The sequence below is a fragment of the Amphiura filiformis genome, chromosome 8 (genome assembly GCF_039555335.1).
Source record: "Amphiura filiformis chromosome 8, Afil_fr2py, whole genome shotgun sequence".
Classification (NCBI taxonomy): Eukaryota; Metazoa; Echinodermata; class Ophiuroidea; order Amphilepidida; family Amphiuridae; genus Amphiura; species Amphiura filiformis.
Window position 1 is genome coordinate 27,496,983 of NC_092635.1, and position 18,184 is coordinate 27,515,166.

At 35.4% G+C, this 18,184-nt stretch overlaps 1 protein-coding gene across 1 annotated transcript in view; it reads right to left on the reverse strand.

The window, feature by feature from the left end:
- Nucleotides 1–11,570: 11,570 nt before the first annotated feature.
- The window catches only part of LOC140158892 (cytosolic carboxypeptidase 1-like), an 87,591-nt gene continuing 80,977 nt past the window's right edge, over nt 11,571–18,184 (reverse strand). Inside the window, exon 22 of the mRNA XM_072182159.1 lies at nt 11,571–12,297. Within this exon, the coding sequence (XP_072038260.1) occupies nt 12,117–12,297 (181 nt within the window). The 3' untranslated portion in view covers nt 11,571–12,116. The remainder of the gene's footprint in view (nt 12,298–18,184) is intronic.

Genomic DNA, 18,184 nt, shown 5'->3' on the forward strand with positions numbered 1-18,184 from the left:
TACAAATCCGTCTGTACAGTTTATTAATCCGTTCGCATCGTTTACTGATCGGTGCGCACTGTTTACGAATCCGTCCGTACAGTCTACTAATCCATTCGCATCGTTTACTGATCGGTGCGCACTGTTTAATAATCCGTCAGCAGTTTAATAATCCGTTCGCATCGTTTACTGATCCGCATACAGTGTTTACCAATCCGTTCGCAGTTTAATAATCCGTTCGCATCGTTTACTGATCCGCATACAGTGTTTACCAATCCGTTCGCAGTTTAATAATCCGTTCGCACATAGTTTTAGTTTACTAATCTGTGCGTACCGTGACACCTATAATAGTACCTGTGTACAGATTAGTAAACTGTGAGTACAGATTAGTAAACTGCGTGTACAGATTAGTAAACTGTGTATAGATGAGTAAACTGTGTGTACAGATTAGTAAACTGCGTGTACAGATTAGTAAACTGTGTGCACAGATTAGTAAACTGCGAGTAGATTAGTAAACTATGTGTACATATTAGTGAACTGTGTGATTAGTAAACTGCGTGTACAGATTAGTAAACTGCGTGTACAGATTAGTAAACTGTGTGTACAGATGAGTAAACTGTGTGTACAGATTAGTAAACTGCGTGTACAGATTAGTAAACTGTGTGCACAGATTAGTAAACTGTGAGTAGATTAGTAAACTATGTGTATATATTAGTGAACTGTGTGATTAGTAAACTGTGTGTACAGATTAGTAAACTGTGTACAGATTAGTAATCTATGTGTACAGTTTACTAGTTTGTCTGCAATGCGCGTGCGCCACGCCGCTCAGCGGCAGGGTAGTATGAAACCAGCATAACAAAACAAGATTTCTTAAAGAGACTGAGAAGGGCACAGGGGAAACAGCAGCACTGCCCAGCAAACACAAAAACGTTTTAAATAAGTTATATTTTGGTTTTTGGTGTAAAAACATTTTCATAACATTAAAATGTCGGGTTATATAAAGGTCATGAAAACGTTTTTAAAATGTTATTGCAAGTATTTTTGGCAAACATTTTTGCAAAATATTTTTTCAACCCCAAAATAACATTCTGTTTAGAATGTTTTGTATCAAGTTTTCAAAAATGTTTTTGAAATGTTATTAAAACGTTTTTATACCTTTTATATAACCCGACATTTAAACGTTTTCTGTGAAACGTTTTGTGTTTGTTGGGCAGTAGATTATCAAAAATGTTTTTTTAATGTTATGAAAACGTTTTATACCCTTAATATACCCATTATATAACCCGACATTTAAACATTTTCTGACAACCTTTTATAACCTTTTGTTTGCTGGGTGATCATGCGAGTATTTTGGTGGTGGCTTTGGGGGCACCAGCCCCCCGGGGGTAAAAGCAGGGGACGGCAAAACAGAAGGGGCGGCGGAAGATGAAGGGACGGCAAGAAGAATTATTAAAGAAAAAAGAGCGGGGCTGAAGGGGCGGTCAGAAGAATTATTAATTAAAATGGGCGGAAAATGATTGAAAACCAATGTAGGCCTAACTATACCTTTTTGGTCGCCAACAGGGCCATCGCTTGAGGAGTCGAGGAGGTGGGGGCCGGTAATCGAGGGGTGTAACACCTCTAATTCTTTAATATTTAAAAATGTGGTGAATACATTTTAACAGCCCCCCCCACACACACACATGCACTTTTTCTTTGTTGATGTTCTATGTGCCGTGTACAAGATTCCGAGGGGTGTAAAATTGTCACACATGGGCAATTCGAGATATCCACGGTTAAAGTTAAACAGGAGTTCAAATTAAAAGCTGGTCATAGGGCCTATTTTGTCCAAACCCGTTATGAACAAAAAGGTCGAAAATTAACTTCAAAGGGATTAAAACAGAAACAAATGCTCCAATTTTGATGAAAATGGTCTCAAATATTATTGGTCTGTCTGTGATAACAATTGTAATAAAGAATAGTTTGGGCTTTCTAGAATGACTCGTTACCTAGGTAACACACCAAAATAAATTAATGCTTTGAGTCCTATTGATTTCCAAGAACGGTTACCTAGCAACGAGTCGTTACAGGGTAGATGATAACTATAATTCTTTAAAAGTATTGTGATAACAGTACCAACAATTTGGGATCATTTTCATCAAAATTGGAGCATTTGTTCTGTATTTTTTGCCCCTATGGATCTTCAAATTTAACCTTTGGGCTTATAACTTCAGAACGATACGCCGTAGGTAGGTCAAACTATACATTTTTAATCCTTATGATAAGAATATCCTTGACTTGATTCACTTGCACCAATCAATGTTTTATCATGTTTTTACAATGTATTTGGATGCTTTCTAGATTGATGTTTTATATTTTTACATGTATTTAATAATGTAATTCAGCTCTTATTTAAGCTGCGAATTGGCTTTTCAATCAATTTGAATCTGAAATCTATGAACCACACGCAAGTAAAAAGGCACAAGCTTAAAACGTTTCATTTTTTATTATATTAAGAACAATCTATTTATTGCCACAATATTAAATTATGAAATCATTAATGATACACAATTATGACAGGGACTTGATCAAATCAATGGTATTATTTATATTATTTTACGTCGAGAATGACCATGTCCACACCGTCTGACGGTATGGACATTAATATAGTCCTTCTCGACACATTAATATAAGCAGCTGGAGGTACCTTCATGGTCTGACAAAATCTATAACTTAAGTTAAACAAAATGCTCTTGATATGGAGTGTAGGTCAGACATTGTCTTTTGAAATTTGATAAAGAGCTGTAAAATGCTCCTCTGGCCTCCCTCAAGAAAAGCTTTACAGGAGCTGTTTTGGACCTGTGGTCATGGCGCTATAAATCACTCTTCTACGTCCATTTAATTTTAAGAGGAGCTGCAGAGGAGCAATTGCTCTTGAGCCTCTCAAAAGACAATGTTTGGCAGGTGGGTATATGGGGACACTGACAATTGTCTTCTCGTATGGAAGGCCTTCCTTATTGATAGGTAGAATAATTTGTTGAAACTAGAAACTGTAATAAAAAAAAGGACACTTTACATAAGGGTAAAACATATAAAAGAGTTTCCTTTTCAGTAAGAATTGGTAAGTGTGGCACATTATTCATGTTATTATTCAATAGGCCTACCTATCTCTACAGAAGTGATGTAGCCAAGTGATGTATGCATGGTCAATCAAGAACTGCTTTCCTAGCAAAATGGCAAGTTAATGAGCTACTTATACATGAACTTATATTGCGCAAAACACATATATTCTCAGTTTGGCAGAACAAAATTGGAAGTGTATGTTGTGTGGCCCCAATTGTCAGTGTGCCCCCCCCCCCCCCCATCTTGAAAATGCTGCCAAGTGGGGGTGTGTGTGTGTGTATTCACACACCCACATTCCAACTGGGGAGATTTTTTTTACACAATGACTGCACTATACTCAAAAGCAGTATATTAAGAGCATGTTTCAATTAAGTTATGTATAGATTCTACAAATACTCTGCTTAACCTGTTCTTTAATTAAAAAGAGAAAGTTAACAAAACACACAGAAACTGCTGTCGCTGAAACAAATTTTCAGTGGCATTTGATTTAAAAGCAAAACAAATAACCAAGAACAAAATAAACTATATATTTTTATAAAGCATTTAATTATCAGATTGTTTACATTTTATGGTATAAAAATAGGTACTGATTAAACTATAGAAGAGGGGCACATATCATGGGCATGCCCCTAAAACAGGCTACCCCACCGGGCTACCCAGAGGGTTCAGAATCCCAGGGACAAGCCCCAAAAGCATGCCAATGCATAAATCTGAAGTTGCTCTTACAAACTTGAAGGAGGATTTTGTGATCCTAGCATCCTCTTTTTATGACATTTTTCAGTAAAAAAAGCTTATTCCCAAAATTTCAGTTTATTCCGATTTTGCGTTTGCGAGTTATGCATGATTATGTGTATGACACGGCAGAACGAAATTCAAATTTGGCGATATTTTTGGCTAAACGAATTAATCTGCAAGAAACTTTTGGTACATAAACATTATGAAGCCAGAGGTTTCCAGTGGTATAAAAATCTCAACTTTTATGAGAAAAGTGTGGGGATGAGGCTGTGGATCATGAAATGCCCTTTTAATCTTACTTGGGCTGGCTTCATTATAGGTTTATAATATATAAACCACAATTTCTTATTTCTTTAATACCATACCACTGAGTCCAGTCAAATGGCTTCAAAGAGCAACACATTGAGGAGCAGGATAATTTCTTACAATTACCCAATGTCTTTAATACCAAACTTTAATGATTGATGGCATTGAGCCATATTATGACTTAGTCATGAGGTGAGACACAACAAAGTCAAGTTGATCTCAGACATCAAAGTGCATCACCTGCTTTCTATTGCACCTATGTTTGGCTTATAATTAGTGAAGACTCATAATATTGTGGATTCTTGTAGAATCATTAGGATGATGTGAACGCAGTGTAGCACAACACTATGCACACTGTGAATTTACACATGCATGAGTTGCAGTGGCATAGCCAGCATTTTTTCAGAGGGTGAGCAAGGGGGGGGGGGGCAAGGCAAGGGGGGAAATTTTTGATAAATATGGTCAAAAATGGGCTAAAAAGTACAAAAAAGCGTAAAAATCTTAAATATCAGGTGGCCAGCATCTCACAAGTGAGCAAGTGGGGGAGACTTCTCACAGGGGACAGCAGCCCCATTTGCCCCTCCGGCTATGCCACTGGTAAGTTGGGACTTTATTGCCGAGCGCAAAAACTGAATTATTTTCACCAATTACAAAGCCCTAAAAAGTATTTAATAGGTCTACAGTATCACAGATAAGATTAAAGCTAAAAAGACATTTGTTTCCCATTGGCTACATATATTTCAACTTATAGAGCAGTTGTACTGCGTTTGGCTATTTTACTTGAAAAAATCAGTAAAATGGTTATTTTCATGCACATTTCAGTTTTCAGGCAAACAACAAACAAACTTGTTTTAAGCTTTAAAAAATAGGCTTGACTCTAATTCTGCATACTGTAAAGCATGAAATGATCACAAATACTTTTTCTTCCTAAATGTAAAATTTGTAAAAATCTCATGTTGTAGAAACATATGAGTTATCTCTAAAACGCGAAAAATGTTTGATGCTGTAAAAATATCATGCTTTACAGTATTGCTATGTGAAATTGGATTTGCCACTTTTTAGTGGTCAGAAATTTTTTTTATCCCAAAAATCACAAAAATAGTGGCCCAAACCAAAGAAGTAGATAAAGGAGAATTTAGACACATAATACCACCCTGTATAACATTACTGTTTGGAGGAGAATGGGGGAATTCTGGTCCTTACAGAAAAAAAAAATTGTGTCAAATCTTATGACAAAACATCATAACACACACTTACGTGCAAGCCTTGATATAAGCAGGTGCAGGAGCAATGCCCTTGTAAAGCCACCAATTGCTCCTGGACCAGGAGCAATTTCTAAAACAAATTGCTCCTGGTTGCAGTTTTGCACTTGATGTAGTAGTGCTGGTTGGTAAACTGTATTGTATATGCAGAAAAGGATTTAAATTTTTGCACTACTTGAAATTCGCTCTTGTTTCTTCAAAAATTGCTCCTAATTCTTGTAAAATTCCAGTGAACCAGGAGCAATGTTCAAAAACAAAATTGCTCCTGGTTCCAGTCAGCTTATTTCAAGGCTTGCTTATGTGCTCCCCTGAAGTGTATTAAATTAGGCCTATACTTTGATCAGCTCGTAATCGGCCAGAATTGTTAGGTTTTTACCACTACACCGAAAAGTGATATAGTTGACCTGAATGGTCTATATTTTGTGTGTTAAAGAATGTAGGCGAAGTATTATGACTTCAATGAATAACTTGTGATGCTTCTGGCAAGATACCAGAAGACAATGCTCAAAATTAAACATATTGATATTAATCCATGATGTTCAAGGCCCGCCGATTACGAGCTGATCAAAGTATAGTCAATCATATACAGTGATTATTAGTGAGATCACAAACAACCCCATGCTGTATGAAGATAGTGGTGAGTACATTCTTCTTTATCTATTTCTGTGGCAGAGACACAATTAAAACAAAAAAAACTGAAAAAATCCTACATAGTACAAAAGATTGACTTAAAAATGCACAGCATATAGCACCAACTAATAAACACCATGTTTGCTAACACAAACCTGTACAAATCAAATAATATAATCAATTCTTATCAAGAAACTATGAATAAATACAAGTAAAACATATTATCTATAGCATCAGTCATCCACTCAAACCTGTTACACAAATTTCTATTCTTTATAACATATCCAGTGCTTTTATATACATAACTTTCATATAAATTTATCTTAAAAATATCAAACACACTATTTCCTCAAACGTTAAACTGCAAATTGCAATGACTTGAAAGCTTACTTGGCTTTAGTATAAGGCCAAAACAAAATTGTTTTGTTGCCCTCTGAGACCAACCAAAAAAAAAAAAAAAAAAAATTCTAGGGTCAATCACTTTTTTAAAAGTAACCTTAAATGTTGACAGTATCAAGGACATTTTATATTTTGTTATACACTCATTTTATTTTTTTTAATAAATAAAATGAGTGTTTAAAAAATAAAAATGCATATTTGATTGAAAACATGAAGTATTTCCATTTAAATTCAGTCCAAAAACAAATAATTTTTTACCGTAAAATGTTCAAGCATTTGTCAATACCAGCCTTTTCAAAAAGGATGAAAAATTGAGGAAAAGCCCATGCAAAAAAAAAAGGATCAACCCACCAACCATTCAAACTTTTTGTCTTGGAAGGGCAACCAAACAATTATTTGTTTGGCCTTAAGGAATGTACACAAAATAACGAATATTAAATTTAAACAATATATTGCCCAGGACTCAAGAACCACAGGACCTACAAAAGTATATCTATGATATTTGAATTTTCTACACACTTGCTATGAAATGATCAATGCAATTTTTGCCAAAGCTCAATACCATTCGCAAGATGCTGTGAACTACCAAATCCCAACAGTTTAAAATAGTTGCTAACCTTAAGTAAGGTAGGTAAGGGATTGGAAATTCCCGGATCGCCATCCATCTTAGGGCTGGACAGCTCAGATGGTAGAGCACTGGATTTGCAATCCAGAAATTGATGATTTGAATCCTGCTTCTGCCTAATATTCTTTGTTCTCTTCATTATGATGAGTTGCAGCCTTCAGGTCTTATTTCTTCAATTTTGGTTATTTGGTTTAATTTAATAATCAGTTTATTTCTGCAGATCACATTTATATTTTCATATGTATTGCAGTTATTGAGTTATGACAAATAATAGGTAAAAACAAAAGTTTTTGCAATTTACCCCCTTCCAATGAGAATCATGCACAAGGGGGGAAAATAAAACCCATTGAAATGAGCCTTTGGAACTCACATATTCCATACCTATCCGTATGTGCATGGGCTTCATTTTTCTCAATATCTGAGTAAAAACACCTCTAGCTCAGGCACTACCCCAACTCGCCTTAATAATAATAAATATCCCTGTACAGATACACACCATTCTTTACCTATTATTATACACAAGTTACAAAATGAGTGGGGACATGAATGATAAAAGCTTCTTTGCACAATATATAATTTCATGCAGATATTTGGCAAACAAGAATGCAGGAGATTGTCAATGTGTATATACCATGCAATATTATTCATTTTTATTTGAAATATTTAAAATAACAAGATCTTCTTCAATGTTCTACAACTGGCAGTAAAAAGTGATAAAACTTTATAAAAGGTACCATATTCGTTCCAAGTGCTCAGGGCACAAGGAAGTCATTTTAGGTGGGCGCTTATTTTCACATACCCCGCAATGTTTTAAAAAACCTGTTGTCCATCGTCACCAGGCAGCTGTTAGTAATATTTCTGTTTCATTAATGTTGATTGTCATTGAGTTATGCATAACAACGTCGTCTGCAATTTTGTTACTTGAAAATCACTAAAGATATGCCCATTGGTGCATTGGGACATGATGAAAATGGATGGAAGCAGACATGTTATGCATCTTCAATGGAATTGTCACCGGATATTAATCTTGAGCATTTTTTGGCGAAATAACAATGAGCGAGCTATGATATAAGCTTAAAAACTTTATGCATGGGTGGTTAATAATATCACATTTTACAAGTTGCTAAGTGGGTATTATTGGGGTATATAGGCAGTTAATGTAATAAATATGGTACTTATATATGTTTAGTTTATGATTTCAATTTAATATGGTACTATAGTATCAAGCTAGATTGATGTTTTTAAATAGTTTGATCTTCTTTGTTGTTTCTTTTTCAATTTAGGTTACATTTTAAAAATAAGTTTGTCTCAAAGCTCCCCGATATTGAAAATGCGTAATGTGTTTTTAAACAATTTTGTGTGTGTAAAATATCATATGAAATAATATTTAAATCATTGCTGACACAACTTGCATATTAAAAACCACTTTATCACATCACACTGGTGTTTAATATAATATTTAGTGTGCAAGAGACAATAAATTGTACCTGAAACTACTGCATGGGTGGCAAGCTTTTTATAAGATGCATTGAAGAAATGTCAGTGGTTTATATGATGTTTGGGGCTCGAGCAAACTGACATATGAAAATGTTGAGAGAGAAAAAATCAGGACTCAGCGGGGATTGAACTGCGGGATTGAACCCCGGAAGCTGGATTACCAGAGTCTAACCATTGTACTACCTGAGTTCACAGTCGGTACTCGGGCAATCTCAACGCCCTGCTAGGGTAAAGCATATAGGCCGCCTCCTTCTTCATTATTTAAGTTTATATCGTATCAAACAACAGCCTTCTTTCATGTTTTAAATGGTGAAAATTAAAAAAATCAAATTGCTTTTTGACAATTTAGGTGTGACTAACAGACAGAAATGTGCACAGGCGCTTTGAGACAAACCTTTTTTTAATTTGGCTTTACTGAACATGGACTTTCAAAAGAGTATCCTATAAACATGTATAAGCATTGATCTGAAAATGCACCCTTAAACAAGTACTGTAAAAACTCGATAGTTAGCATACGTGCTTACTATCAAGCGCTTTTGAAACATGCAAACATGAAGAGCCCCATCCACAAAGTATAAAGGGTTTGGAGCAAATTATTGACACACATAGTTTATTTACGAACAAGTAAACCTGCAATTTTGTGTCTCAACCCCATTAACTCAGTTGGCAAAGCGCCAGAATTCGGCACAATTTCATGTTTTCAAAAGCCCTCGATAGTAAGCAACTATCGACTATTTACGGTATTGGCACAATCTTACTCCCTAAGCAAGTAAAATTATAAATTTTTCTCTGCCTTATAGCAAGGATTTGAGATACAAATCCCTGATTTTTTAACAACAAAAACACTTAAACTCACAAGGTCAGAAAGTTTAATTGATTTCATACAATTTTTTTCTCAATTCAACCTTAATATATTATATACATATGATTTATTGAGCAAGGTACCATTTTTCTCAAATTTGCTTGTTTTAGATACACATGTTACAATACAGACAGAGCTTTGATCTTGAAATGACCCTTTTTACATGAATCTTTGTTCAGGGATGAACGCGGGTGTCGACTGCAGACGACAAGTTTCAATTTTTTTTTTAAAGTCAACAATTTCAGAAATGAGAATTTTCATGACCAAATTTGGAATCAGCATGAAAAGTATATTAAAATGAGTACAAACAAGCCTAGTATTGGTTCAGTGGTTCTTGAGATAGCTCTTGATATTTTGAGACAATATCTCAAAACTTGGGACTTCTTATATGGGCAGCATGCAGAGCATTAAGTTCACAATCATCCTGTAAATGACTGAATCCACAAGATTATGCATATTATATGTAAATAACTTGAGCTACTGCTTCCTCTAATATGAACATTACATAATATGAAATAAGTACCACCCAGGGGCGTCGCTAGAAGGGGGAGGGGTATGGGGGTGTGACACCCCCCAATGCACAATTTTGTCAGCAAAAATTGACCGTTGTCGTCAAAACCATGTGATTGTCGGCAAATGTAGTGAAAGCTATTTGATTGTCTGCAAAAAGTCATATAAAAGATTATTGCATTACAAAATTGTGCTGTCGTTACATAATAGGCCTATTGTTAATGTTATATAGTTACTAATTTAAAAAATATTGTTGACATTTTTTTTTACCCTTACCCCCCCCCTCCACTTTTTTTCAGATTCTTGAGCGCCATGCTGTACACCCCCCGAATCATATTGGTCTAGCGATGCCCCTGGTACCACCTTCAGTTCAGCAAATCAACATGCACTAGGATCCACAACATGCTCATCTATCAGGGGCAGTTCTTTAACCCCAATACATTTGTACATTCATTGAATGACCTTTGAAAATTTGGGAACAAAAACTCATACTCTGCAATTGAGGTCATATTTTGCACTATGGTTGCTTGATTGAGGTTATTGAACTATGTCACTGGGATGAGGCCATTGTGGGCCATAGTGATGGTCAAGCCCGAATCTGATATGTCTGATATTTCTCAACAAATAAGACTATCTAGACATCTACTCCAATATTTGAAAAAAGAGTTCTATGATTTTCTCAATACCTGGCATTTGCTTTGATTAACTTGACCCTACTTTAACATAGCGTATGACATTAAAGCAATGGATGTGAGAACTGTGTGCACTATCTTCTGGTCAATATATAAAGTTTAATCCGTTTCTGCCCAACATTTCCCACCAAAATGGATTATTCTAGCATCCACTCTAATCCAGGATGAGATTGCACAGTATGTTGACATTTCCTATCTATGAAAAGGCATGAGTAAGCATAAAGCAAGTACCGTACTGAGTCGAGGCTATACTCGAATTTAAAAAAAAAATGAAAAAAATGTATTTATTTTTCCGGTTTTGCAGTGTCCCTGGACCCACAGCTATATGCTAGGATCATTCATGGATGACTTACTAAAAAAATTGCATGATTGTTCAAGTTTGTGTTATAAATTCAAATTATCACTTTTCATATTACCGTAAAAACACAAACAATCATGCAATTTTTTTTAGTAAGTCAACAATGACTGATCCTAGCATATAGCTGTAGGTACTAGCTAGGGATACTACAAAACCGAAAAAATTAATAAATTAAATTTTTTTTTTAAAATAATTTTTTACAATTATTATGCTTTGATGAATCCAAGTGTGTGAAAATATTGGATCCAAAACATAATAAATGATAAAATAATCAAAATCCAATTTGGATGCTTTATGGTAGATGCTAATTTGATAATGTGCAAAATTACATAAATCTATGTAATGTGTTCATAATAATATTCATGTATCCCTCAAGCGCTAACTGCAGGGAATAGAACCCTGGTTCTTTTAATCATATTTTGGTCTGTTTCTCACATGTTTCGTACATGTACTGCTCCAACATCATCCATTAAGCACTGACTGCATGCTGCAGGGAGTTGAACCCGCTGCTTTTTGATCACATTTTGGTCTATATCTTACCCGTTATCTATATATTCGTATAGCGGCATCACCATTCATGATGCACTGACCGCAGAGAATTGAACCCTAGTCCTTTTGATCATTATGCAATACGTACAGCGGCATCACCATTCATCATGCACTGACTGCTAGGAATTGAACCCTGGTCCTTTTGATCATATTTTGGTCTGTTTCTTGCCCATTATGTAATACATACAGCTGCATCACCATTCATCATGCACTGACTGCAGAGAATTGAACCCTGGTCCTTTTGATCATATTTTGGTCTGTTTCTCGTCCATTATGCAATATGTACAGCTGCATGACCATTCATCATGCACTGACTGCAGAGAATTGAACCCTGGTCCTTTTGATCATATTTTGGTCTGTTTCTCGCCCATTATGTAATACATACAGCTGCATGACCATTCATCATGCACTGACTGCTAGGAATTGAACCCTGGACATTTTGATCATATTTTGGTCTGTTTCTCGCCCATTATGTAATACGTAAAGCTGCATCACCATCCATCATGTACTGACTGCAGGGAATAGAACCCTGGGTCTTTTGATCCATCCACTTCATACACCAGCCATACAGCAATAAAATTCAACAGTTTACAATTTGATCTCTTATGTGCTAATCCAGCAATGGGTCCTCATCTAACCATATCATCACATTGGGCTCATTGTCATTCTCTTCTTCACTGATCTCAACATCATCTTGATCATCCTCATCTTCTGCAGAAATGGCCTTGGCTGCACTCCGTGGAGTTGGGGTTTGATCGTCGAGCATCTCTTCAGCTGGTACTTCAATGGCACTGCAAATACACACAAAAAAGACATCATTTAGTGTTATAAGTGTCAAACTTCTATTCAATTGGGTTCATTTCTTATTGTTCTCCATCGTGTTCCGGCCCCCAGGCCATTGTTAATGTTAACTTAAACTTCATCTTCATTGCTGTTTCGAAGTAAAAATAATGTTATCTAAATTTTATATTCATATCTTTTTCAGTATTGAATAAATAAAAAGTCACTAAATAACAATCATTCTTCACCAATGCAGTCACTCATTAGATATAAATACTCCTGTTTGGAAAACAATCCATAAGAATTCAATATACAAAGCTTTATTCTAAATAGAATAATTCTGCTCCAACAACCCCCTCCCCAACACAGTATACCATGATTGCCTAACAATAGTAACGGAAATGGTAACCTGGTAACCAATCCTCTTGCATCCAATGCAGTACCATTTTACACCTCTCCACTGTAATATAATGCCTTGTATTTCATAATCTTTCTTTGTTTACTATGCTAATGTTACAATTGTTTTCAAGAAATAAATGTTCAGTATTCAAACGGTTGCATTTTACGCTCCCACTGGGCCCCATTCCTTTTTTAAAGGAATATTTATTACACGATAGCAATGTACATTAATGAACATAACCTGCAAAATCATCCCTTTAGGTGCTGCATTTGTGACAAAATCAGATATTTAAAAAAACCAATGTGTCCCATCATATAATTCATATGATTGAAATATTAGTTGATAACACTGTATGGCATACAGGATGGCCATAACACATCAATAGGATCAACTTCAGTCACGATCGACAGAGTGACATGCATTGGCGACATTTACTGTACCTCAGTTGTTCGGCTTTAAAATTAAAAGGGAGCATATCTGACAGAATTATCTAACATTCTGTTAAAAAGAAATATTAATACATTTTCATAGAAATGTTACAATATGGCTTTAAGAAATATTTTCTTGACATATGGCTTCTTTTGCCTTTCATCTTGTTTCTCTTATATGGGTGTTTTATTTTAAGGCTGCCCTATGTGTTTGTTTGAGTTGTAAAGGGTTCCAAGTTTAATTTTTTACAGCTGTCAAGACTTGCACGATTGCCACATATTCCAACATGTCAATATGCAACAGAGGGGAAAATTGTCCCAGTAAACACTACATTTCACCTTTATTTTGGGCTAAAATAGCATCAATTTGAACATTTGTGATGTCATTGTAACACAGGACCAAAATGATGTTCACCAAGAAATTATTATCTTTGCTCCCTCAGAAAACTGACCCTGATATGCCACTGAACATGTTTTAACATGTATTTAAAAATACCCCAAAAGGATTTTACAAAGACCACACTGTTGTAACCTACAAATCTGAATTAAAAAATGCAAATAAACAAACAAACACCCAACAAACAAACACTAGCCAAAGTGTGTTCAAATGATACACAATTTAGTACTGTTTTTGAGTGTTCTTTTACTTCTGATATTCCCTCAAAAGCCACTTCCCAAAATAAGGCTGACAACCTGACATGGAAGACTAATTTAGTCAAATGTGATGTGATCAAGCAAAATCAGTCGGGGTCGGATATATTCATTTTCAGATTTAGTCAAACAAAGACCATAGTTTCTTTTGTTGCGTGTTGTTTTTGGAAACACTTCAACTGTTTATATCTTTGGAACTAAATGTTCAATTTCAATGGGGTTTTCTGCAAAATGTAGCTTTGCAAATGCTTTATACAATCATGTAAAAAACTGGAAATTGAATATGCCCGACTTCAGACTGATTTTGCTTGATCACACCACAAATGGAAGCTATGGCTTCTATTTCACTCATTAGTCACATATATTTTCAAAATATTGAACATCAAATGATTCAGTTTCTGTATTTCAGTGAAAAGTATAAAGAAACAAGAAAAGAAAACATACAAAGACAAATACTGAAAGATTCTGAGAATGAAAATTTTGAATAAGGTTAGTATGCATCAGTTATTTTTAAGGTATTGTGAAAAACTTATATTGTGAAAAAACATATTCCAAATTCCAAGAAAAATTTGTAGGTTTTCAACTTTTCATAATATTCGACAAATAACTGTTCATAAACGTCACTTCTCAATTTGTGTGATTTCATCTGTATAATATCAGGCATTGAGTTTTGAAAATAACAGGCGTGCTATAAATCACACTTCTGGAAATGTTAAGGTGGGTTGTCAGGTCAGCTATTAAATTGCACTCTGTAACATGATTAGCAATTGAGGTGTGCTATAAATTGCATTCGGACAGGCGATTGATGGAGTGCGATCACACTCGCACACCTTAAAACTCTGCTCAATCCCTGTAATATTATATTTTTTTTAAACGAAATACAATTTTAACTTTGTCTTTCATTTACACTTAAAAATTAAATAGCCGACATCCACGATTTTTAGCAGGCCAAGAGGTGGGGGGAGAAGCAATTTTCGGCGAGCCGTTTGGAAATTTTACCCCTCTCCCGGGCTCATAATTATTGCACAACCCCTTACAAAGCACTTAATCATGCGATATTCAAATACAGTAGTTGCGTGTGCATATATAGCCGAGTTTTCTGGTCAATTTGCAATAAATCATTAAAAATACCTGTAAGAATTGAAATTGAAAATCATTGGACTACCATGGGGATTTTCCTCAGTATAGCAATTTATTTTGCTGTGCAATAATTTTGAGCCTCGGGGGTGGGGGGGTGGGGGGGGGGGGGAGGAGGTAAAATTTCCAAACGGCCTGCCCAAAATTGCTTGCCCCCCTCTTGGCCTGGCAAAAAATCTCCCCAAGACATGCCAAATTTTTGTGATCCCAATTTTCAAACCTTAAATGGTTTAGATATATGTTGCGAGCGCATCAAGCAGGAATTTGCATATTAAAGCGTATCCGTACTGTTTTCCTGAGCCTTTTTAGAGCGTTTTATTTAAAGGCGCCCCATGAATGTGTGCCCAAATTGCTTGGCCCCCCCCCCCACCCCTCTCGGCTGGCCAAAAATTGCTTTCCCCCTTTCGGCTCAGCAAAAATTTCTTGCCCCCCCAATTTTACCCAGGGCTCATAATTATTGCACAGCCCCTTAACATTCATGTGTGTGTGTGTGGGGGGGGGGGGTCAACATGCAAAGTCTCATTGCAATGATGTTCAGGAACTTATTGCACTATAGTTCAATATGTCATGTCTTTCTTGACATGCCTGACAATATGAAGAAAAAAATATCCCCTTTGGGCCTGACCGACCCATATTTAGCATTTTGGGGATTTGAGTAGTTGTATGCAAGTAAAACACCCATTATTTTGGCTGAAGTTGATTAATTTTGACTGAAAATTTTCAGATTTTTTTTTTAAATTTTCAAGCTTTCTGTGATTTGTTAGGCTCATTTAGCCTCCTTCAGAAAAAAATCTGACTGCCTGACCTTACTTGGAAAGTGTATCCCCTCATAGAACAGAATTTTATCCTATTGCTGAAAGTCGACAACCGCACTTTTTTTAAAGAATATTTGAATTCATCTCACTTGCCTTTGGCATTTTATGCGTGAAAATGTACTTTCTTCTGAATTTCTTAAATAAAGAAATGAAATTCTGTAAAATTGATGTAATGCATGTACCTTACAAAATTGTTTTTTTGGTTAGTTTTATTATTTAGCCCAGTGGTTCATAGTCGATATAAGATCCTTACAATTTGAATTTTTTTATGCGACCCAGAAAAATTGTCCATTCAACCTGTCACTTATTATATTCCATGCTCTTTGCAATCCTTTAATTAGACTGCTTTGGTAAGGTACACATGTACATTAACTGCCCTCTCTCATTTTGAATTTCTAAAGCAATTCTTGGAAATTGATTGTACAGGGTGTCCCAAAAAATCCAGAACCTCCATTGCACCCTCTTTTTCTCCTATTTCTGAAAAGTTGATGAAATATATTTTGGTATGTAAAGAAACCTTTATTCGTTAGCTTTAATAGACCAAAACAATTATTTCAATCGGCTCCTAACTTTTGAAAAGAAATGTATCCGTCCACAGGATGGGTCTGTGGAGTGGCCTGCAAGATCACCAGACCTCACACCACTTCCCGGGTTGATTTCTTCCTTTGGGGTAAAATCCAAAGCAATGTCTATGAGCGAGGATCACCAGGGTTTTTCCAGAGGGGCAAATCAAGTTTGAAAGGGCAAAATGAGCAAATCAGGTCTAAAAATCTAAAATATTATGGTGCCAGCATCCCACCACATGATGGCCAGCCGCCCCTTCTACACCACTGGTCACTTTCCAAACTATCATATCCACACGCTCATAAGAAAACTTCACGAAAAAAGGGCGATTAAAAATTTCACAATTTTTTTTGCTTTGTTATTTACCCTGAACATCAAAATTGTTTTCGCCAGCCCATTCGGGGCTGGTACCTGTTTCAGGGATGGGGTCAGTTTGCTCAAGAGATTAAATTTTATTGGTATTGGAATGACTTTTTTGTTTTTTTTCTTGTGGTGGGATTTTTTTTAAATTATCGTAATTCGATTTGTAAGGAAAAGTAAGTATGTTTTGCCGTTTCAACGAATGAAAACGAGTGAGTATTACCAAAGTTATGTTTGAATTAATTATGACTTTAAAAGTTCTAGGTAAAGGCCTAAATGTAACAATAATAGTCAATATACAGCATCATGGTCAGTAGAAGAAAATTACATCACCAATTATGTCATTTCAGTGTCCTTGACCCGGGGTCCTTGACCACTGAACAGTGTGATATCATGTTGATAACAGATCTAAGAATCAAAATCCTCATCATATGAACCATATTGACGTCAAAGTAATTATCTATCCTATCCTGTGTCGTTTTATGGATAAAAATGACTCAAAATGTTATTGATGAAATAGTTATTATCATAAACATTAGTTTTGTCTTTTCAACGGGAAAAATCCGATGCAAAATAAAGTTTTTAGGGCCTAGCTATAATATAGGCATAATTTATGCATGTAGGCCTATAGTATTGAACAATGTACCCATTTGACATGCACTTATAGATAAATAAATTGTCTTACTTTATTAATTTAATAACTTCTTTATTATAAATATATGACTTATGCATGTAGGCCTATAGTATTGAACAATGTACCCCATTTGACATGCACTGATAGATAAATAAATTGAGTTTATATCATGTTATATGACGAATTAACTAAAACCTGCAGTCAGTGCAGTGTATTTGTGACTAATATATCGAAAGCAGACACTTTTGGGCAGGATCGTAAATCATTGTAAATGGAGAAATAGCCAAAAATCTGCCCGGGTGATTTTTTTTCACGATTTGGGTTTATGATGTTATTAATGTTTAAAATATTGTCTGATCGTTTCAGACCGGAATATTAACTGCATGGCATCTTGTATTTTTGAGACATTTTGCAAGGTAATTCCTACTCTCAACATTGTTAATTATATTTTTAAAGGCAGCTTATCTATTATTAATATTAAAGGTCCATTCAGTGATTTGCTCATCCGGACGATCGTAAAAATCATCAAAATTTTGGTACCTTTGTTATTACATAGATGTGCTAACATTGCCTCAAGAATGGTACAGCCAAAAGTCGTGTAGGCCTATTTGAGACAAAATAAGACATTATACGAATCTGTATTTTTAGATACTGACAGTGTATAAATTAGCTACATGTATTTGAATGGCGGGCTTCAACTTCGTCATACTGCTGTTTTCTTCGTTTTTTTTGCCAAAGTTGGCATTTTAAAAACACCAAATGACAATTTGAATGACTTATCCTTCAATTTTAATTTTTTACTCTTGCGCTGGAATCACTGAATGGGTCTTTAAGAAATGTGGCGTATCATGTCAAAAACAGACATCTTTTGGGCAGCTTATAAATTTTGAGGCTTTTACATAAAGAGCT